We start from the raw sequence: 24,044 nt of genomic DNA, 5'->3' as shown, positions 1-24,044 counted from the left end.
AGGGAAAACCTGGTCTGAAGAGCAACAGGCCTGATAGCTGAAATTAGCTTTGAATGTCACAAAGGGTTCACCTGCAGATTGACTGCTAGCATGTTCCTCCAACTGAGTGTGGGCTCCGTGTCCTGTGCCAAACAGCCTTTTTCTTAAGTTTCTGAAACTTTAATATTCTAAAATGTTTACTTGAATATTCTAAAATGTTTATATTTTTAGCCAGGCAAGGAGGCACACACTTTTAATCCCAGCACTTGGGAGGCAGAAGCAGGTATATCTCTGTGAATTCCAGGCTAGCTTGGTCTATGTAGTAAGTTCTAGGACAGCCAGAGTTATGTAGAGAGACCTTGTTTCAGAAACCAAAAATTAAAATGAGATGTTTTCATACTTTTAAGTGTTAACTTAATTGTAGTAATTTTTACCTATGGTAAAGATGTTTAGACATATAGATATGTAGATGCGTGGGTATGGAAAGCTCCACAACCTCCTCAAATACAGAGCAATGCCAAACTACTTTAAACCTTTGAAACAAAGTCTATTTTATTGCTAAAATTCCTTAATAGTCTTAAGTATTTCTTTTGCTTATTAAGCAGATACTAATTTTAATATTATGAGTTTTCAGCCGGGCGGTGGTGGCGCACGCCTTTAATCCCAGCACTTGGGAGGCAGAGGCAGGCAGATTTCTGAGTTCGAGGCCAGCCTGGTCTACAGAGTGAGTTCCAGGACAGCCAGGGCTACACAGAGAAACCCTGTCTCGAAAAACCAAAAAAAAAAAATATTATGAGTTTTCTAATACATTACCTTTTTTTCTATGAGTAAATGGAGTATAATGAAGTAACAGAGAGAAAAAAAAATTTAAGATGAGCCAGCAGAGAAAAAAAAAAAAGCAGCAGAAGGAATTGATATCTGGGATAATTACGTTTTTTAGGCTTTTGATTCTGAAATTTGTTATAGTTTCATCTGAGCATATTGATTCTTAAGTTTGTTTGTTTGTTTCTTTGTTTGTTTCAATAAAAAGGGCACCAAGATTTTGTGTGACGCATTCGGCTTCAGCAAAAAATGCCAGTGCTGAGCTGAAGTTCTGGCGCTTCCGTCAGGAGAAGCCGAGGAAGGATGTTGACCCTTTCCCACAGATGGCCACCCTCCTGCCATTACGACCGAAGTCCTGCATTCCACAGTCTCCTGAGGTCCAGGTAGGGTGTCCAGTGGGTGACCTGCTCTTTAGTAACTGTGCAGTCCTATTTATCCTTGGGTGCTTGTCCACTGTTGTGGTTTGGGTGTGAACTATAGCCTCACATATTTGAATACTTTGTCCTCGGTTAGGATGCTGTTTGGGAAGGTTGTGGAACCTTTAGGAGTGAGGTCATATTGGAGGCCATGTGTTGCTGGGACTGGATCTTGAAGCTATATGACCAGGCCCCACTTCCTTCTCACACGATGCTGCCTAAAGGTGGCCGCAGCGTGATAAACCAGCCTCCTGTCCTCGCCACTGTGCCTCCCCTGCCTGCTGCCATGGCTTCCCCACTGTGATGGACTGTATCACCTTGAAGCTGTGAGACAAAATATGTCCTTTTTCTCAGAGCAATGGGAAAGTGACCTCAGCCAGCGGCTTTATTACATTTGTCACAGGTTGATATCATAAACTACCGTTACAGTGTACACAGTGCCCCATGTAAGAAGGAAGGGAAGGTTGGACACGGCTTGTTCAGCAAGCAAAGTGACCCTTCTGAAATAGACAACCATGCCACCCACTTCTCTGCTGGAAATTCTCCAGTGGCCTCCTCTTCTGGTTAGAATAAATTTGACAACATGGCACAGTGGCACAGGCTCCTCAGCATCCCCGCCGCATTCTTCCACATTGGCCTCACTGACTTAACAGCATCACAGAATATTCTGTTATTGGTAGCAGTCGCATGAAACTGCCCGGAGATTGCTTTAGAGTCATGGTGTCTCGTGTCAATGTCCTCACACAGTGGTTAGAGCTGTCAGCAGATTCTACTACTTCTTTATCTGAGGCACACATTGGAAATCTCCCCAGGCACTTTTAAAGTATACAGTGCCAAGGTCCCAACTTCACAGATTGACTTAACTGACCTGGAAGAAGCTGGGGTCTCTCTGAAATCAATGAATTTTTCTTAGAGCCTACATCCCCAACCCCATTCTAACATTAGAGCCACAGATTAGAATCTGTATGCATAATGTGTTCGGTACCACTGCCAGCAGGTGACTTGTATCCCCTAAGACCTTGTGTAGATAGATACCCCAGGTTTCAGCACAGCCAGGGTTCAGCAGGGCTGCTGCAGGACCCAAGGACTTGCATTTCCAAGTCCCTCTCCCAGGTGATGTTCTCGACACTAGAACTCTCACTTTTCCTTGGTTTCTTGCCTATTGTTTTGACTTTTCCTTGGTTTGCTTTGTTCCATGAGGTCTATCACATGCCCCAGCACTGGCTGAGTATCTGACTCAGCCCACGCAGCTCAGTAATCCAGGCTTGACTTAAGCGCCATCTTGGAGGCATAGCACAGCAAGCATGACGTCTGATGATTTATACAAGCATTATCAAACTGAGCGGTTGTGAAGGAGAAAGGAATAAGTGATACCATTAAGTAAAGCAACTCCAATAACCGAGCTGTATTGGAGGAGAGGGTTTAGCTTGAGTGAAAGGTAGCAGAAACCAGACTTGCCTGCCAATCCTCTGGAAGTGAGCTCGTCACTGAGGTGTGTTCTACGTGGACAGTATGTTCTGATCCCATGCTTTGTGTTCTACCACTCCTTGGCAGAAAATACTCAGGGCATTAGAAGTTTTATAACCAGTAAAGTGTGGTCTTTTTAGTGGGTATCCTACAAACGTGACATGAATACAGACTGTGTAAGCATTAGCCACTCACAGCACAGGGCATTCCTCTTCAATTCATTGTGGCTGGTTAGTTTCCTCCTATCATGTACTCTGACTATTCTTTTTGATTTAAATTACATTTGTGTGTTTGTTTAGTATGTATATGTGCATGTGTGTGGGAAATGCCACGGAGCACATGTTGGGGGCTCAGGTGACAACCTGGGGGAGTCAGTTCTCTTCTTCCACCATGTGGGTCCCTGGGACTAGACTCAGGCTTGGTAGTAAGCACACCCGCCTACTGAGTCATCCCTCTGGCTGTTCTTATGGTTTTCAGTCAAGTAACAAAGTTCAAACTTGAATTTGTAGGCTTGATCAATGGCTTAGCCGTTAAGAGCACTTGTTTTTGCAGACCTGGGTTTGGTTCCCAGCATTCATGTAAGGTGGCTTACCAATACCCATAACTCCATTTTCAGGGTACCTGATACCCTCTTTTGGCTTCTGTGTACACTTATACAACTGTGCTACACATACATATACATGAGTGCACACATACAGAGAGAGAGAGAGAGAGAGAGAGAGAGAGAGAGAGAGAGAGAGAGAACAACAAAAAACAAAACAAAATCCAAAAACTTCCTAACAAGCTTTTCTCTGTATTATGCACTTGAAATACATGTTTTTAAAATTTTAAGTGAGTCATGGCTGGAGAGATGGCTCAGCAGTTAAGAGCATTTACTGCTCTTCCAGAGGTCATGAGTTCAGTTCTTAGTATCTATGTCAGGTAGCCCACAACTGTCTGTAACTTTCAGCTCCAGAGGATCTTCTGACCTCTGAGGGGATGCACAGATCTGGTACACACACACACACACACACACACACACACACACGCACACACTCACGTTTAAACAATGATTTATGGGCCAGGCATGGTGATGTATACCTTCAATCACAGCACGTGGGAGGCAGGCAGAACTTTGAGGCCAGCCTTGTCTACATAGTGAGTTCCAAGATGGCAAGATTTACATGTTGAGACCCTGCCTCCAGTTAATTAGTAAACAAATAAACAGAAGAACATCTTGTGTTGTTTCTTAGGGGTATGACCCACAACCTGTGCTTACCAACCGTGTACTCTTACTGCCGAGCTATGCAATTGGCCTAAAAATGTTTAAATTATTGTGATTAAAAATGATAACCACACAACTTCTCCCCTTAGCCATTCTGAGTGTTCTATACAGCGGTCTGGAGTCCATGCACGTTGTACAGCTCCAGAACATTTTTACTTTGAGAAATGAGTCCATAGCATGGAGACTACCCTGCTTCCCTCCTAACCCTCAGACCCGGGAGCTACTGCTCGATCTGCTGTTTCTATAAATCTAACCATGTTTATGTAATATATGTTTAATTATAAGCTCAGCCTATTAATTTCTCAGTGATAGTTGCTTAATACCTAAAATTATATGTGCTTTGTTCAAGACAGGGACTTGCTGTGTAGCCCAGGCTAGCCTAGAACTTGTGACCTTTCTGCCTCAGCCTCCTGAGTGCTGGAGTTTCAGACAAGCACCACACACTCAGCCTTAACCTGAAGCTCCACCAGCTGAGAGCAGCTTGGCTCATTTCGTAAGCCCTGTTTTCTTCCCCATCGCTGACGGTCCTTCCCTGTTGCTAGTGGGTCCCTTGCGTTGCCCGCTCTCTACTCTGTCTTTAGGGTCTCTCTTCTTAGAGCCTGACTGATGGCTCCCGACTGTCCTTGGTGCATGGTCCACCTTATACTTTTGTTGAAATGATATATGTTACTAATTTTTTTAAAACTATTTATTTATTTATTTATTTATTTATTATATGTGAGTACACTGTAGCTGTCTTCAGACACCCCACAAGAGGGCATCAGATACCATTGCAGATGGTTGTGAGCCACCATGTGGTTGCTGGGGTTTGAACTTATGACCTCTGGAAGAGCAGTCAGTGCTCTTAACCACTGAGCCATCTCACCAGCCCATGTTACTAATTTTTAATGTATGGGTATTTCCTGTGCACTATGAGCATGCCTTGTACCCATAGATGCCAGAAGAGGGCTTTGAATCCTCTGGGACTGGAATTACAGACAGTTGTGGGCCTGACATGGGTGCTGGGAATTGAACCTGGGCCCTCTGCTAACTGTTCAGCCATCTTTCCAGCTCCTACCATTAGAAACTTTTAAGAATGGGAAAATGACTATGAAAATAAAATGTCTATAAAAGGAAGAAACAGTACTAATTAAGTTATAGATCCTTGCTATGGGCTAAGCGAGCATCTTTGCTTTATTCCCCTGACCTACCATTTCCCGATGCTCTCCCATGCAAGTTTTAAACTGTTCTGTTCCAGAAGAAAGGATTGCTGACAAGTTCTTCCCCAGGAAAGAGTCTACTTCCGTAGTGCTGGAAGTAAGGGCCTGAGAAGTGTTTGGCTCCTCTTCCCACCCACACTGCTGCAGCGTTCCACATTGCTTATCTCCTAAGACCCGGGTGTATGTGGGAAGCATTTCTGTTTCATTGGGAAGTAGGAAGTTAGTAGGAAGTGGGGTGAAGGCGGAAATCTAGAGACACAGCAAGTTGAGGCGCACACACAGAATTTTACTCTTTTTCATTTTGCTTATTTTCCATTTCATTATCTTTTCATAATTTAGGGAGAAGAAATCGGTTTATTTCAACCATCTAAAACTAAGAAATTATCAAAAATGAATGCAGGGACTCAAAAACTTGGGAGAAGTGAGTCTCTGCGTCCAGTTTCTTCTAAGGAAGATGCGGTTGAGAAAGGGTAGGTACAGTCTTTTTGAATACTAGTGCTTTAGGTCATTGGGTTTTTAAATTTTTTTATGAATTCTTAGGATTCAATAACATATATTAGAGGCTTATGAGTGACCTTCCTGTCCTAAGTTAGAAGAAATCCAGATAGTGACACACGTAGAAATGGTGCCTCTGTGTCCAACCCCGGGCAGGCCGTCTGTGGAGGCTCCTTCCCACACTCATTGGCCTTCTTCTAAGCCAGTTCTTCTCCAGTTCTAGGCTCACAGACCCTGAGTAACACTGGTAATATTTACTGCGGTGCACTGTTAGACTTTGTGTTTCCTCGCTTTACTGTATCTCCAGTGGGATCTTTTTTCTTTATCCTGAAGAATACTCTTTGATATTAGTTTTGGACAATTCTTTCTTTAGTAATTTATTACTTCATGTTTGTTCTTTTTTACTGTAATAAAATTCATACAACAACAAAGTTTGCAACTTACATAATATTAAATGTGTACAGTTTGATATTCAGTGTATTTGCAAAGTCAACCAACCATCACCACTATATAATTCCCGAATGTTTAAGCTAATTTTTATGTTATTTAAGTATTTATTTATTTACTTGTTGTGTGTGTATGTGTATGTGTGTGTGTGTGTGCTTGCGTGTGTACGCATGCATGTGTTTGAAGGCATGTATATATGTGGGTGCATGCATTTGCATGTGTGCCTGTGACATGGCACACATGTGGGTATCAGAGGAGAACTTGGAGGCATCAGTTCTTTCCTTCCATCACATGGGTCCCAGAAAGCAAACTTGAGCTGTCAGGCCTGGTGATAAGGCCCTTACTTGCTGAGCCAGCTTGCTGGCCTAATTCCTGAACATTTCATCATGCTAACAAGAAGTCCTGTGTCCCTTAGCAGCCACGCCATGGTCCCTTTTCCCAGCCACTGGCAAGCCTGTCCTAGTCACAGTGTTTTCCCTGTGCATGCTTGCTACAAATGTAGTCACGCCAGTCCATGTTCTCTCAGGCTGGCTCCTCTGCTCACACTGTTTGCAGCACTGTGTGCTGTTCATTTCTGGGCTCTGGACTTAGATGCTCGAAGTTGCTCTCTTTCAACACTTTGAAGATACTGTCCTGTGCCAGCTCCCCTGGTATCTGCCAGGCTAGTCATTGTCCTTCTGAGTATATATCTCTTCTTCCATTTCTACCACAGACAATTTCCAGATGGCTTTTTTTTTCCTTTTTCTGTATCTCACACATATGTATGTATGAAGATAATTTCAGAAGTGTCAAGTTCTTCTAGGAATTACACAAGTATCCCTGTTAGGAGTGGTAGCAATTTGTTAGCCTCCTAGTATACACGGTAGTACCATCTTCGTGACAGTCTCCAACATGATCTATGCTTCTTTGGGCATGCATTGCAGATAGACTTTAAAAACGGGATTTATCCTCATTGAAGTTGGATTTTCCATTGAGAGCCATTTTACATTAGATTTTTTTGTCAATTCTGTGCTTGGAAACAGGAAAATAAGAGTGGAGGGGAGGGGTGGGCAAAACGTACCTGTCGAATTGTCTAGTATGGTGTGAGTCCCAGGTGTGCATTTAATTAATACTAAAAGGAATGAATGAGTGTAGAGTGGAAGGCCCTCTTGCTGGCTCTAACAAAGTGTATTGGGTTCCAGGTTCTCCTCATCCTTGCCAACACAAATTTTGGGTGTTAAAAATGTCAATGTTGCCAGGCGGTGGTGGCGCACGCCTTTAATCCCAGCACTTGGGAGGCAGAGGCAGGCGGATTTCTGAGTTCGAGAGTTCGAGGCTAGCCTGGTCTACAGAGTGAGTTCCAGGACAGCCAGGGCTACACAGAGAAACCCTGTCTCGAAAAACCAAAAAAAATATATATATATATTTTGAAGGTGAAAATGAACCAAGGAGAACAAATCACCTTTCTTTTATTTTTTTATATTGAGAAAGATAAAATTTGCATGTTATTGTTAGAAAGAAAACTGGGCCTGGTAGGGAGACCTGTAATCCCAGCTGTTTGAGAAGCTCAGTCCGAGGATCACAAGGCCAGGGTCAGCCTGGGCTATCCAGTGCGTTCAGGACATGCTGGCCTGCAGACTGAGACTTTGTTTCAAAATAAAGAGTAAAAACACAGGGCTGAAGAGATGGCCCAGTGGGTAAGAGCATGTGGTCCTCTTGTTAGGGGACCCAGGTTTAGCTTCCTGCACCCACATGGCAGCTCACAACCATCTATAACTTCCATGCAAGAGGATCTGGTACCTTCTTCTGACCAGCTCAGACACTAGACATGTGTGTGGTGCACATCCATGCAGGCAAACACTCACACAAATAAATGAAACCAGGTAAACATTTATCTTTGTGTTGCCGTGTTTGCCTTGTATGCATGGTATGCTGAGTTCAGTCCTCGGTGCTCAGGTCAGGTCTGGGGAGTCTTAAATAACTAGAATATTGGAAATGGGAGAATGACATTCATGTAACACATGTTGCTGGAACCCATGCTGTTGAGAATGAGGAATCTTTCTATAATTCTGGCAGTCCAGCAATAGTATATAAATGAATCACGAAAGTGCGATCTTTCGAACTTTCTTCATCCAGCACGATTCCCATGAGCGCCATCCAAGTTGTTGTATTCCACAGTGTATTCTTCTAATGCAGAATAATATTCCATAATTATTCATTTTAAAACTTACACAAAGCCGGGCGGTGGTGGCGCACGCCTGTAATCCCAGCACTAGGGAGGCAGAGGCAGGCGGATTTCTGAGTTCGAGGCCAGCCTGGTCTACAGAGTGAGTTCCAGGACAGCCAGGGCTATACAGAGAAACTCTGTCTCAAAAAACCAAAAAACCAAAAAATAAAAAAATAAAATAAAATTTGCACATAGCTGGCCATGGTGGTAGATACCTATAACCCCAACTAAAGGTGCTGAGACAGAAGGATGGTAAGCTTTAATTTAAGCCAATGTGGGATACAGTGTAAAACCTTATCTTAAACACTAAAAGTGAGACATAAATACAGAATAGTAGTGACAGCTCAGAGTGACAGCTGTCAGCTGCTGGCCTGTGTGGAGACTGGATCTGAACCAGGGCCTGGGCTCTTGCTACTTCCATTAGGGAATGTTCCCTTCGCAGCTGACAATAGTCCACACAAAGGTCTGTGAAGGAAAGCCCGGGCACTCAGCCAGAAGGGACATCTTTATCACATGTCTACTCCACTCAGACAACACCATGGAGAGAAGGTGGAAAGCATTTCAGAGCTGGGGGTGGGGGTGCCGTGAAATGCTGTCCTGGGGTGTGGCATGGCTGCTGCCCTCATGATGGAGGAGATGATCAGGTCTCTCTGTGAGGAGCTGTTGTCAGTTGATGCTCTGGGGGCAGGGAGGGTCAACTCCTTTAAGGCATAGCCGCTGGCAGGCATGGATGGTCCAGGCCCAGGTGCACAAGGGCAGCACCAACTGGACTTGACAAGGGAGAAGGAGGATGTGGGGTAGGAACAGGAGGCCTTGGGGGAGTTGAAGGAGATAAATGGGAGGCGGGGGGTTATATCTCATTGTACACAAGTATGAAATTCGCAGATTAAATGTATAATAAATAGATGAAGAATGGTTTTTGTTGTTGATTAATTCACCTTCTGAAAATTTTCATATACATTTATGTTGTTGTTTCCAGATTTGTCTGAGCATAATAAAAGCACGTTGTGTACTAATTATTAAAAAGAAAGAAAGAAGGATTTTTATCCCTGTAAATCCTGAATAATATACCTGAGTATAAAGATCATTTTGACATTTCCCCCAGTCTGGTCAGCTTTTGTTTCCTTCCTCTCCATCGCCCTGGCCAGGCTCTCTGAGCAGAGGTGAGGGAGCAGAGCTGAGCTGTGGTCAGTTTCAGGGGCGCACTCATGCTTTCAACATTAACTACGAGTTCTTTGAAGCTGTGCAGATGGACAGTGAACAGAGAGAGCCCTTAGCTGATCAGTTTGTTCTCACGTCTATAACTTAGGTCAAAGAGGCCACCAGAGAGCACCACCGTGGTCCGCCTGACGTCTTTTACTGATATCTCTGAATGTCTGAAGCCCCAACTGGAGAGAAAATACACTTACACCGAGGAGCTTAATGTGAGTGTTTTAAGACCATGTCCTTCATCTAGTCAAGCATCTAATCTACACACACACACACACACACACACACACTCACACACACAGACACACACACACACACAGACACACACACACTCACACACACAGACACACACACAGACACACACACTCACACACACACATACACACACACTCACATACACACTCACACACACTCACACACACACTCACATACACACACTCACATACACACACACACACACTCACACACTCACACACACATACTCACATACACACACACTCACACACACTCACACACACTCACATACGCACACACTCACACACACACACACACACTCACACACACACACACGTTCTCTACTCAGCAACATATTTTGTTTTTTAGTCTCAAAGGAATTTCCCCACAAAATCTTCACCTTTTTTTTTTTTTGTAGTATTGATTGTTCTTCTCAGTCCTGCACTGATTGCTCTTTTCAAAGCTGTTGTCCTGACCTAGCCTTGCTGCCTCTGACACAAAATAATACCCTTTGGTACTCTTGTTCAGTTTTCTAACTTGATTAAAGTAACAGTAGATGTTATGTCTTGGAAATCTCACCTTTTTTTGTTTTTGTTTTTAAATGAAGGTAGGGTTTCCAGAGTATAGCTGCTTTGACAGCAAGCACCTAACGCATGCTGTAATCAGCCATGACTTAGATGAAGAGCTCGGTGCCCCTGAGACTACTGTGGACACACTCCTCAGTTTTCACACTAGCTGAACACTTAATTATATTTCTGCACAATTATCTTAAGTAAATAGTTCTCATTTTCTAATAAATAGGATTTTTTTCCTACTAAAATAAGGATATTTCAGTTTCAAATGCTGTTAGCTATTAAACAAAACCCATTGTATTCTCATCTCAGGATTTGCTTAGTAGGCAGAGACAGTGTGATAAAGGCAGTAAAAACCTTACGTAAACCTGTCCCCACCATCTTTGTTTGGGGGAACATAAAGACATCCGAGTTCCAAGAAACAAATCCTGAGGTTACATGAACAGTCCCCCTCTTCCTATTCTGGAGTCACTGTGTTCTTGAGAAACAGCCAGCTCTCCCTGCTTCAAGGATGGGATTCGGGTTGCGAGCATTGTTGGCAGAGAAGTCATAAACAGCAGAGGTTTATGAGAACTTCCAATGCCATTTCCACTCTGGAGGCCGTGACCTGTGGGGGCAAGACTGTCCAACGAGGGATAACCACGCCCGCCCCCCCCACACACACACAGTTAACAAGCAGCAACCAGAGGCCTTGGAGTTAGTTCTTTTTATAACCCACTTGTAGCTAGAATAGCCGCACCTCAAGGCTAAAATAACAGTAAATATGTAGGAGACAGGCCACCAACAGAGACTTGGAAGGCTCCCCAGTGGGGCCACTGAGCCCGAAATGGGAAAGGAATTGAGGTCAGGGAATTTGCTCTAACATCAGGCTTGGAATCAGACTGGTTTGTAATAGAATGGCTTCTCCTGCCATAATTGGGCTTCATAAATGAATCCTACATGACTGTCAGATGCAAACAGATTGCATTAATTACATCTGTACACTACAAGAATGAAATGACAGCCCAGCAGAATTTATAAAACTCACTTTGTACAATGCTAGAAAGAATTGGATTATGTTCAGGCAGATAATAAACTTCTGTTTTATTATCTAGGTAAAAACTGTATCAAATGTTGGAGCCTTGGGAGGATTTGACATGGAAAACTTGTTGCAATCTTTGTATGTAGAAAACAGAGCTGGATTCTTCTTTACTAAATTCTGCGAGAATTCAGGGAACAAGGTAGAAAATAAATATTTAAAATCTGGATTTATTATTTTACTTGATTTAAAAATAAGTGGTATTGAAATAACTTGGCATTCAAATAAATATATCTAATGTTCAGATTCCCAGCTGATATGTTTAAATGCACACTTAGTAAATCTTTAACCATCCAGCCAAATTGGAATTCTCTTTGGTCGACCACCTTACTAAAATTACAAAGAAAAGTGAAATACAGATAAATATTGACATACATTACTGGTGATGGCTAATTATATAATTTAATAAGCCATATTTAGTTTACTTCTGTTAATGCTTGATTTTTAATAATTCTAACAACCTCGTATTATGAGTGGAGGTAAAATGATTTCCAGCAATGTTTTTAAAATCACAATGTTTATATGACCCAAATGAGCAGTGACTAATTGGCTCAACAGTTGATAGTTAGTTCTGCTGCGACACATATTTCTCTATACGTTGACATATCAGAACGCCTCCAGCTTTGCTTTCATGCCACAAATGCGTGCTCTTTACATTTCAACTAGAACCCTTGCAATTTCTGTGTTCATTACTATTTTTCAACATTCACGACTTTAGTGACCAACTCTACGGGATGGTCGCATGCAGAAGTGCAAGGGTCATTGACAACAGCAGGAAATACTATCTTGTGTACTGCCAGTTTGTGAGGAAAGATTGAGACAGCTTAGGTTGGCGCTGATTTGTGGCAGCAGCGAGGCAGTGAGCGCTTGTGTGCAGTGGAGTTACAGCCTGAGGGCTCTCTAACCGGTGCTGCTCTCTGTCCTTCTCTGTCTGCAGCTGTGGAAGCACAGTGTGTACTTTTGGTTTGACCTACAGGCTTATCATCAGCTGTTCTACCAAGAAACACTTCAACCTTTCAAAGTATGCAAGCAAGCCCAAGTAAGTAGCAGATAACACTGCTCTGTGCAAAGCTGTAAGTACACTGGAAAATGGAAATTGCGTTCGGACCCAGATGAGAGAGAGCTGGGGTGGAAGGCATCATAGCATTGCCCCGGTGGAATCCTTTATTTAAATGTCAGCAGAGTATATTGCTTTATAGTCATTTCATTTTCTTTTCCTGCCAATGACTTGCTCTACCAATAAAGAATGCCCCCATCTCTTTCCCTGCTCCTAACATACCTTTCAGGGTTGTCTGTAGGGACTGAAAAGAACCCTGAGAGTGGACTGCAGTGAGCCACTGCAGTGACCAGGAAGCCCCAGTTCTGACCAGTGTTCCCTGAGCTTCCTGCAGATGTCTGCCCTCGGATGTGCCAGGCTGCTGGCAGGTCACTGTGTATGTGCAGGCCTCAGGGAGGCGCCTGGGCTTCCGTGGTAACATGCCATATGAGACAGACACTCGGAGGGTGGAGGACAAAGCATTTTGAGACCACCCTGAAGCAAAATAGGGAAGGAACAACAACCTAGAGGAGGAAGAACAGAGAATCCTCTGCAGATAGGGACAGAGAGGGGCCTCTTTTCAGGGGCGGGGGGGTGGGCGGTCAAGATGAGAGCAGTTGACTCCAGCTGACTTTGGGGGGTTTTATTCTTAGGTTCTTTATAGATCTTTTATGGAGAGAGGTCTCCAAGCCTCCACTTCTCTGTCTGTTGATCACTTAGTGATTCTTATAACCCCAAATAACCCATCCTGGAGGCTCCTACCCCCAGACGTTGCCCAGAGAATTAGTTTCATCACATTATTATTTTATAATCCTTCTCAGGACACCAGAGTGTACTGCTGCGTGTCTGGCCGCTCCCCGACTCTCCACTCCGGCATGAGTCACTGCTGTGTAACTCAGTGACAGCTTGGTACTTGGTGCCGTGAGAATAAGGCCTCCGGCTCCTCCGTAGCCCAGATGTCTCCATGCAATCTGCAATCGTGAAGTGATGCTCTCGTTTTCTGAGACCACACAGTTGTGCTTGTTAACCCGTTACCTGTACCTCGCTGTTCACCCTCCTCCCCTAACCTACTGTCCCCCCCCATCTGTCATTTTTATTATGTTTTCACTACTCAAAGAGCACGCCTCCAAAAATCTTCAGCTGCTCAGTAAAGTGGGATGTGTGTGTGTGTGTGTGTGTGTGTGCGTTAATAGTCAGCCAGATTTCCATATGTACATGGACGAGAGTCTGCTGGGCTTTGTGAGCTCACCAGGTTTTAGCAATGCTGTCATTCAGCTAACTGCATGGCTCAGAAACTGGACGTCTGGGTAACTGCAGTTATTTAGAAATGGTTTGCTTTACTCCGGGATTGCTAAGTCCTCGAAGCTTTCTCCCAAAGTCTGCTTCTGGGGAGTCAAGGCAGGAATGGGAGAAGTGGATCAGTGTAAAACACTCTCCTTTAGGATTGACTGGTGAGAAATAGGAGGAGGAAATCTGTGTATTAAAAAATGTATTTTAATCTAGTTCCTATAGGTACTTTTTTTTTTATTTAAGTAGAAGGAACAAACTGTCTCAACTAGTTTGAGTTATGCTACCCAAAGTTTTTGTTCCTCTAGGTAGAGAAATTGCCTATAATATCATTGTATTATCAGTTTATTTCACAGTATACAAATCACTCATTTAATGACAATATAAATATTGCATGGCTTTTTTCAAAAATTCACTTATGAATGATAGTGCCACCAAGGGAATCTATTCATCTGGCACTCATGTTGACTGCACCATGGACTTGATTTTACATCATTTTTATGTGTCTGCCTTTGTCAAGAGACTTTGATGCCAAAGGACCTTATATGATTTCCTATATACACAGTTTTATTCTCCCAAGTAGTAGTGTAGGATAGTAAAGTAGACAGAGGAGAGCCAGCAGTAAGGAGTTAGCATGACTCATGAGCACAAGAGTTTGAACTGGTGTCTTGGGTATACCTTGAAGATTTCTATATAGGGCTTCAAGAGAACATAGTGAACAGTCAGAAACCAATGATGGTCTTGGCATTGTGTAGGTACAGTCCCTGCCTCTGGGGCTCAAAGCACGGACAGGTTTGGAGAGCAGCTTTTACACCTTTCTTCACATTGGATGCTTGTTTTAGTGAGAGGACTAACAATGAGCTGCCTCTTAAATCTTTAGAAGAAACTTTATGTGGCAATAAAAGCTGCAAAATGACAAACATGTATGTTAGATTCATATTAGCTAGGCTTATAAATATACATGCATGTTTTCCAGTCTGAAGGTGATGGGACCCAGGCGAGGGGAGCCGATAGATGAGGCAGACTAAAGAAAAGACTCATACAATAGCAAACTCGATTCAGAGCATCATACAATTTATACTCTGAGGGTTAAGATGAGTCACCTGACTGAAGTATGTTATCACAAGGACAAAATACACGTGGCACACAAGCCGCACATGATGGACAAGCCACACTCAGCAAAAACATGTTTTTCCACAGAGGCATATAAACAAGTAACAATATCCAGTTATAATGAATATTCTGTAGCAAACTCACTCCGATCTGCTACACTGGAAGGGACACAAAAGCATAATTCAAGAACAATTCCATGTTTTTGAAGACATTAAAGTCACAAGACTCTTGTCTTGGTTTCTTGGAATTCTTTTCACAAGCGCTCAGGAATCTCCTCACGCAGCTTTGTCCATGAACTGTGTCCCAACATCTCCCTCTGTTTTATTTTTCACTAGCAGGAGATCCAGAGTGGTTTTGATTTAAGATGTAGAGAAATCTAATTGTCATTTGATGTGTGGCTATCATACAAGCAAACAAATTATAAATATAATGAGTAACATTACAACAGTGAAAGCATTGTGTGTGTGCTCTACCACCAAGAACCAGGATTCAAACTGTGTCCTGTACTGTTGGTTACATAAATGTACTGATAAGAAAGATCTAGACAATAGCGTGAAAGAAGACCCATAGGATTGGTAGTTCTGGTATCTTGCAAAACATAAGCCCATATTTGCCTGTAAAAGGAATACAAATGTTATGATGGCCTGTGGAATAGGAAGTGATTCAAATCAAATGAATGAATGAGTCTATTATGGCCCCAAGGTGCAGGCACAAACCCAGAGCCATTCATAAAGATAGCAGGAGCTGGATCCATTGAGCTACAGTTGAGGCAAAGGAGACCAAGGAACGTAAGAGCATACACATGCTCAGAGACAGTCAGTACAGAAGCCCAGGTCGAGCAGCTAGGACTGCCAGAAAAAGATTCTCAGGTGATGTAGGGCTCTGTGCATTTGGTTAGAATAACTTTTTCCTTGGTGCATAGGGCCTTAAATTTGCTGCAGGCGGGAAGACTTGATTTATGATGATATCTTTGTGTGCTCCTTAGCTGTAGGTTTTCTTTCTTTCTGGTGACTTCCACTATTTCCTTGCCCTTAGCCCACTGTGCTTGATGACTCCAGGGCCAGAGGCGATGAAGAGGAATCAATAATATTTCAGTGTGTCCATCTGCAATGACAAACTGTTACAACCCCTTCCCAACTTCTTGGAGTTTTCTCACAAGCTCAGAATTCCTCTTAACTAGCTTCATTCTCGGCCTGTGCTCTGATGTGTGCACACCAACGTACATACAACTCAGGAGCATAAGAATCTGAGCTGTCGATCCAGCTCATTGGCAAGTGCTTCCCTGCTTGCCTGGCACGTGTGAGGCCCTGGGTTCAGTTTCTAGCACTATAGGAAATAAAGTCAAAGTCACATTTGAAAAACAGGAGAAGACAGTGGTGAAAACAACCACAGATTTCATTTGCCTGAAAATGTCCATTTTATGCTGGTGACTTAGCTCAATACAGACTCGAGGATTTTGTTGTTTGTAGTTAGCACACACTAAGTATATAACAACAGACTCGGTTGTGACTTCTCCATATAATGTGCTTTGACCGTGTCCACCCATGTTCCCGTCCATTGCCATGGATACCTCCTTCTTCCCAGCTGTAGACTGTTCCCTCCTGGCACTGTGAAGATGTAGGTGTGCAGTGGCTGTTCTTGCAGAAGGGATCTTCTTACTGCCTTACAGTCTTGCTCTGGCATGAGTCCAGTGTTTACCACAGTGTGGCTGTAGCCATGCTCTTCCTGGGCTTTGGTTGCTTCTCAAGTCTCAGGACTTGCACTTTGGCCTCTCTTCTGTCCTCCGCTGATGCTTCTCTAGTGTTTTCATGCATGCATTTTGTCATGTTCTGGATTTCCTGTCTGAATCATTCTGTGCTTTGCGATATACCCTGTCTTCATTTTGCTGTTCAGCATACCCATCGAGTTAAATTATGTCTTTCATTCATAAACCTTTTCTTTTGGTTTTAATTTTAATTTTTTATTTTTTGAGACAAGGTCTCACTGTGTAGTCTTGGCTGGCCTGGAACTTACTGTGTAGACCAGGCTAGCCCGGATCTCTTAGAGATCTGTCCACTTCTGCATGGGATTAAAGGCATGTGCCACCACGCCCTGCTATGTTTTTAGTCTTAAACATTACATTTGTGTTTTAAATTCTTACTGGCATTTTCTTTCATTCCATACAGTTTAAAATTTCTTTATGCTCTAAATTATTTGAAGCATGCATTATCAGTCTTCAGCTGTATTAGTTATTCCTACTTGACATTGGTGTCACCGACTCCGTGACTCAGAACAGCACACACTTGTACTTGTCTGTGGGTCACAGCAGTACTGGGTTCTCTGTAATTGAAACTGCACAGTTTTCTCTGTAGAAGCGGCCTGTGGGAGGGTCTGCTTTAATGTTCATGTGCTTGTTAGTGAAGTTCGGTTCCTGGCAAACTACTGAGCTGAGAACCTTAGATTTTGCTGGCTGTGAGCCAGAGGCCATTGCCCATGCTGCACCGTGTACTCTCTGTGTACAGTTTGTCTAGTCAGCCAAAGGGGAATTTCTTAGCAAGGTGGCTATTACCTTTTTACATAACTTAATGTGTACCTATATTCACACATATACACCCTACTGCGGTGTACTAACAGTTACAGAAAGCCACACATTATGTCTAGACGTGGGGGAGAAATTAGGCACAAAAGTCAGGCATGGTGGTGCACACCTTTAATCCCAGCACGGTATGCAGAGGTAGGTGGATTTCTGTGAGTTTGAGGCCAGAATAGACCACATATAGGGTGTTGTGGGATAGCCAGGGCTACATAGTGGGACCCTATATCAAAAAATGAGAAGGGGGGAAGAGAGAGGAAAGAGAGGAGAGAGAGGTGAGTGAGAGCAGGGGATGGGAGGGGAAGAGAGGAGAGGGAGAGAGGAAAGGGAAAGGAGAGGAAAGGAGAGGAAGAGAAAGGAAGGGAGGGAAGGGAGGGGAGAAGAGGGAGGGGAGGGGAGGGGAGGGAGGAGAGGAGAGGAAGCGTGACTATCAGGAGCCACTGTGTTTTGGGGGCCACCCTAGAGTCTGGCTGCCAGTGTTCAATAATTCTATGATTTGTAGTTCTTGGAAGAACTAATTTTTAGTTCTGCTGACATAGTGGATTCTTTCCATGTGTGTTTAGTCATTTTGAATTATGAGCCCTTTACTGATTGTATGTCACTGCTGGGCACATTCTAAATGCTAATTTCTTATCTTGGAGCAATGTGGAAGCAGACAAAGTGTGAATTGAAAAACCAGACAAACACAAGGGAAAGTTCTCAGGAAAGGTAACTGTTTTTCTCTTTTAAAGTAGGTGAAGACAGGCAAGCTTGTGTTTTGTTGCCTGGGCTCAGTGGGTATAAAGAATATTGTCTGTGTGCTGCTTACTGTGGACACAAACAGAAACGTGTGACTTGTCCTTCGGGGCCCTTCTTTCTGGTATGTTGGCAGCCCAGGTGACTTGAAAAGCCTCTTCTATACGGTTTCTAGAAATACCAGATCTAAATATGAGGCTAGAATAGTGAGGGGGAACGTCTACCAGGCAGAATGAAGACGAGCGCATGAAAACCTGAACACTTAGCGTGAGGGGACAGCAGAAAGCAAGAGCCACAGGAGGGGCGGGGACACCGCTGCAGACATCACACATTAGGGTCATGTTGACATTCTGCCCACAGTTCTGTATGGCTGTGCAGAAAGTTAAGGGCAGCGAACAGAATGGGTCATTTGCATAAATTAACATGGATTTTAATATTAAATTCAAATATATATTTCCTGTTTTACATTCATCTTATTTATAACCCATAGTAATCATATGAGATATTTTTTTCTTTTTTTTATTGGATATTTTATTTACATTTCATATGTTGTCCCCTTACCCCATCCCCCACCCACCTGGGAACCCCCTATCCCCTTACCCCTCCTCCTCCTTCTCTGTGGATGTAACCCCTACCTACCCCCCCACTCCCGCTTTCCCACCCTCAAAATTCCCACCCCCTGGGGCGTCCAGGCTTCATGAGGTCAAGGATTTCATCTTCCACCTATGCTCAGCAGGGCCCTCCACTCTTACGTATTCAGCTGAAGCCCTGGATCCCTCCCTAAGTGCTCCCAGGCTGGTGGTTTAGACCCTGGGAGCTGTGGTTGGTTGGTATTGTTGCTCTCCTCATGGTGCCACAAACCCTTTCAGCTCCTTCAGTCTTCACTCTAACTCCTCCATTGAGAACCCCATGGTCAGTTCAATGGCTAGTTATGAGCATCTGCCTCTGAATATGTCAGACTCTTGAAGACCTCTGAGGAGACATCCATATCAGGCTCTTATCAGCATGCACTTCCTGACTTCCACATCAGCCTCTACCTTTGGTGACTGCACATGGGATGGATACTCAGGTGGAAAGGTCTTCAAATGGCCCCTCCTTCAGTTTCTGTCCCTCACTTTGTCTCCATATTTGCTCCCTTGAGTATTTTGTTGCTCCTTCTAAGAAGGACCGAATCACCCCCACTTGGTCTTCCTTCATTATGGGCTTCATGTGGCCTGTGAGTTGCATCTTGGGCATTTCAAGGTTCTGGGCTAATATCTAATAATCAGTGAGTGAATACCATGTGTGTTCTTTTGTGATTGGCTTACCTCACTCAGGATGATGATTTCTAGTTTCATCCATTTATCTAGGAAACTCTCAAATTCATTGTTTTTAATAGCTGAGTAATACTCCATTGTGTAAATATATCACATTTTTTGAATCCATTCCTCAGTTGAAGGACATCTGGGTTCTTTCCAGCTCCTGGCTATTATAAACAAGGCTGCTATGAACATAGTTGAGCATATGTCCTTGTTATATATTCGAGCATCTTCTGAGTATATGCCTAGGAGTGGTATAGCTGGATCCTCAGGTAATGCTATGTCCAATTTTCTGAGGAACCGACACACTGATTTCCAAAGTGGTTGCACCATCTTGCAGTCCCACCAACAATGGAGGAGTGTTCCTCTTTCTCCACACCCTCGCCAGCATTTACTATCACCTGAGTTTTTAATCTTAGCCATTCTGACTGGTGTAAGATGGAATCTCAGGGTTGTTTTGATTTGCATTTCCCTGATGACTAAGGACACTGACCATTTCTTTAGGTGCTTCTCGGCCATTCGAGTTTCTTCCATTGAAAATTCTTTGTTAAGCTCTATACCCCATTTTTTAATAGGGTAATTTGGTTGTCTGGTGTCTACTTTCTTGAGTTCTTTGTATATATTGGATATTAGCCCTCTATCAGATGTAGGATTGGTAAAGATCTTTTCCCAATTTGTTGGTTGTTGTTTTGTCCTATTGACAGTATCCTTTGCTTTACAGAAACTTTGCAATTTTATGAAGTCCCATTTGTCAATTCTTGATCTTAGAGCATATGCCATTGGTGTTCTGTTCAGGAACTTTTCCCCTGTGCCCAAGTATTCGAGGCTCTTCCCCACCTTCTCTTCTATTAGTTTCAGTGTATCTGGTTTTATGTGGAGGTCCTTTATCCACTTAGACTTGAGCTTTGTACAAGGAGATAAGAATGGATCAATTTTCATTCTTCTACATGTTGTCCTCCAGTTGAACCAGCACCATTTGTTGAAAATGCTGTCCTTTTTCCACTGGACAGTTTTAGCTCCTTTGTCAAAGATCAAGTGACCATAGGAGTGTGGGTTCATTTCTGGGTCTTCAATTCTATTCCATTGATCTTCCTGCCTGTCTCTGTACCAATACCAGGTAGTTTTTATCACTATTGCTCTGTAGTACAGCTTGAGGTCAGGGATGGTAATTCCTCCAGAAGTTCTTTTATTGTTGAGAATAGTTTTCGCTATCCTGGGTTTTTTGTTATTCCATATGAATTTGAGAATTTCCTTTTCTAACTCTGTGAAGAATTGAGTTGGGATTTTAATGGGGATTGCATTGAATCTGTAGATTGCTTTTGGCAAGATGGCCATTTTTATTATATTAATCCTGCCAATCCATGAGCATGGGAGATCTTTCCATCTTCTGAGATCTTCTTCAATTTCTTTCTTCAGAGACTTGAAGTTCTTGTCATACAGGTCTTTCACTTGCTTGGTTAGATTCACACCAAGGTATTTTATATTATTTGCAACTATTGTGAAGGGTGTCATTTCCCTAATTTCTTTTTCAGTCTGTTTATCTTTCATGTAGAGGAAGGCTACTGATTTGTTTGAGTTGATTTTATAACCAGCCACTTTGCTGAAGTTGTTTATCAGGTTTAGGAGTTCTCTGGTGGAAGTTTGGGGGTCACTTAAGTATACTATCATATCATCTGCAAATAGCGATATTTTGACTTCTTCCTTTCCTATTTGTATCCCTTTGACTTCTTTTTGCTGTCTAATTGCTCTGGCTAAGACTTCCAGTACTATATTGAATAGGTAGGGGGAGAGTGGGCAACCTTGTCTAGTCCCTGATCTTAGTGGGATTGCTTCAAGTTTCTCTCCATTTAGCTTGATGTTGGCTACTGGTTTGCTGTAAATTGCTTTTACTATGTTTAGGTAGGGGCCTTGAATTCCTGATCTTTCCAAGACTTTTATCATGAAGGGATGTTGAATTTTGTCAAATGCTTTCTCAGCATCTAGTGAGATGATCATGTGGTTTTTTTCTTTAAGTTTGTTTATATAGTGGATTACATTGATGGATTTCCGAATATTGAACCATCCCTGCATTCCTGGGATAAAACCTACTTGATCATGATGGATGATTGTTTTGATGTGGTCTTGGATTCGGTTTGCTAGAATTTTATTGAGTATTTTTGCATCGATGTTCATAAGGGAGATTGGTCTGAAGTTCTCTTTCTTTGTCGGGTCCTTGTGGGGTTTGGGTATGAGTGTAATTGTAGCTTCATAGAACGAATTGGGTAGTGTTCCTTCTGTCTCTATTTTGTGGAATAGTTTGAAGAGAATTGGTATTAGGTCTTCCTTGAAGGTCTGATAGAATTCAGCACTAAAACCATCTGGTCCTGGGCTTTTTTTAGTGGGGAGGCTTTTGATGACTGCTGCTATTTCCTGAGGGGTTATGGGACTATTTAGATGGTTTATCTGCTCCTGGTTTAACTTCGGTACCTGGTATCTGTCTAGGAAATTGTCCATTTCATCCAGGTTTTCCAGTTTTGTTGAGTATAGGCCTTTGTAGTAGGATCTGATGATTTTTTGAATTTCTTCAGTTTCTGTTGTTATGTCTCCCTTTTCAGTTCTGATTTTATTAATTTGGATACTGTCTCTGTGCCCTCTGGTTAATCTGGCTAAGGGTTTATCTATCTTGTTGATTTTCTCAAAGAACCAACTCCTGGTTTTATTGATATTTTGTATTGTTCTTTCTGTTTCTATTTGGTTGATTTCAGCCCTGAGTTTGATTATTTCCTGCCTTCTACTCCTCCTGGGTGTATTTGCTTCTTTTTGTTCTAGAGCTTTTAGTTGTGCAGTCAACTTGTTAGTGTGTGCTCTTTCCAGTTTCTTTTTGTAGGCACTTAGAGCTATGAGCTTTCCTCTTAGCACTGCCTTCATGGAGTCCCACAAGTTTTGGTATGATGTGTCCTCATTTTCATTGAATTCTAAAAAGTCTTTTATTTCTTTCTTTATTTCTTCCTTGACCAAGTCATCATTGAGTAGAGAGTTGTTCAGTTTCCATGTGTACGTGGGTTTTCCATTGTTTTTGTCATTATTAAAGACCAGTCTTAGTCCGTGGTGATCTGATAAGATGCAAGGGATTATTTCAATCTTTTTGTATCTGTAGAGGCTTGTTTTGTGACCAATTATATGGTCTATTTTGGAGAAGGTACCATGAGGTGCTGAGAAAAAGGTATATTCTTTTGTTTTAGGATGAAATGTTCTATAGATGTCTGTTAAGTCCATTTGGTTCATAACTTCTGTTAATTTCAAAGTGTCTCTGTTTAGTTTCTGTTTCCATGATCTGTCCATTGCTGACAGTGGGGTGTTGAAATCCCCCACTATTATTGTGTGAGGTGTAATGTGTGTTTTGAGCTTTAGTAAAGTTTCTTTTATGTATGTAGGTGCCCTTGCATTTGGGGCATAGATGTTCAGAATTGAGAGTTCACCTTGGTAGCTTTTTCCTTTGATGAGTATGAAGTGTCCTTCCTTATCTTTTTTGATTAATTTTGGATGGAAGTCGATTTTATTTGATATTAGAATGGCTACTCCAGCTTGTTTCTTGGGACCATTGGCTTGGAAAATTGTTTTCCACCCTTTTATTCTGAGGTAGTGTCTGTCTTTGTCACTGAGGTGTGTTTCTTGTATGCAGCAAAATTCTGGGTCTTGTTTGTGTATCCAGTCTGCTAGTCTGCGTCTTTTTATTGGGGAATTGAGACCATTGATGTTAAGAGATATTAAGGAAAAATGATTGTGGCTTCCTGTTATTTTTGTTATTAGAGGTAAAGTTATGTTTGTATAGTTATCTTCTTTTGGGGTTGTTGGAAGATTACTTCCTTGCTTTTTCTAGGTTGTAGTTTCCCTCCTTGTGTTGGCGTTTTCCATCCATTATCCTTTGAAGTGCTGGGTTTGTGGGAAGATATTGTGCAAATTTGGTTTTGTCATGGAATATCTTGGTTTCACCATCTATATTGATTGAGAGTTTTGCTGGGTATAGTAATCTGGGCTGGCAATTGTGTTCTCTTAGGGTCTGTATGATGTCCGTCCAGGCTCTTCTGGCTTTTATAGTCTCTGGTGAGAAGTCTGGTGTAATTCTTATAGGTCTGCCTTTATATGTTACTTGACCTTTTTCCCTTACTGCTTTTAGTATTTTTTCTTTGTTTTGTGCATCTGATGTTTTGATTATTATGTGACGGGAGGTATTTCTTTTCTGGTCTAGTCTATTTGGTGTTCTGTAGGCTTCTTGTATGTTTATGGGCATCTTGTTCTTTAGGTTAGGGAAATTTTCCTCAATGATTTTGTTGAAGATATTTACTGGCCCTTTAAGTTGGGAATCTTCATTCTCATCTATACCTATTATCCTTAGGTTTGGTCTTCTCATTGTGTCCTGGATTTCCTGGATGTTTTGAGTTAGGAGTTTTTTGCATTTTGCATTTTCTTTGACAACTGTGTCAATATTTTCCACCGTATCTTCTGCATTTGAGATTCTCTCTTCTATCTCTTGTATTCGGTTGGTGATGCTTGCGTCTGTGACTCCTGATCTCTTTCTTAGGTTTTCTATCTCCATGGTTGTCTCCCTTTGAACTTTCTTTATTGTTTCTATTTC

The 24,044-nt window shown here is 42.4% G+C and overlaps 1 protein-coding gene across 1 annotated transcript in view; it reads left to right on the top strand.

Annotated features, from left to right (window-relative positions):
- Positions 1-24,044, top strand: part of Rgs22 (regulator of G protein signaling 22) — a 114,481-nt gene that overhangs the window by 40,243 nt on the left and 50,194 nt on the right. Inside the window, exons 10-14 of the mRNA XM_028766655.1 lie at positions 1,010-1,184; positions 5,487-5,617; positions 9,605-9,719; positions 11,405-11,530; positions 12,326-12,427. Of these exons, the coding sequence (XP_028622488.1) occupies positions 1,010-1,184; positions 5,487-5,617; positions 9,605-9,719; positions 11,405-11,530; positions 12,326-12,427 (649 nt within the window). The remainder of the gene's footprint in view (positions 1-1,009; positions 1,185-5,486; positions 5,618-9,604; positions 9,720-11,404; positions 11,531-12,325; positions 12,428-24,044) is intronic.

The sequence above is a fragment of the Grammomys surdaster genome, unplaced genomic scaffold (assembly GCF_004785775.1).
Source record: "Grammomys surdaster isolate TR1022 unplaced genomic scaffold, NIH_TR_1.0 63, whole genome shotgun sequence".
Classification (NCBI taxonomy): domain Eukaryota; kingdom Metazoa; phylum Chordata; class Mammalia; order Rodentia; family Muridae; genus Grammomys; species Grammomys surdaster.
Note: the sequence above shows the minus strand (reverse complement) of the source record. Positions and strands in the feature narration are given on the sequence as shown.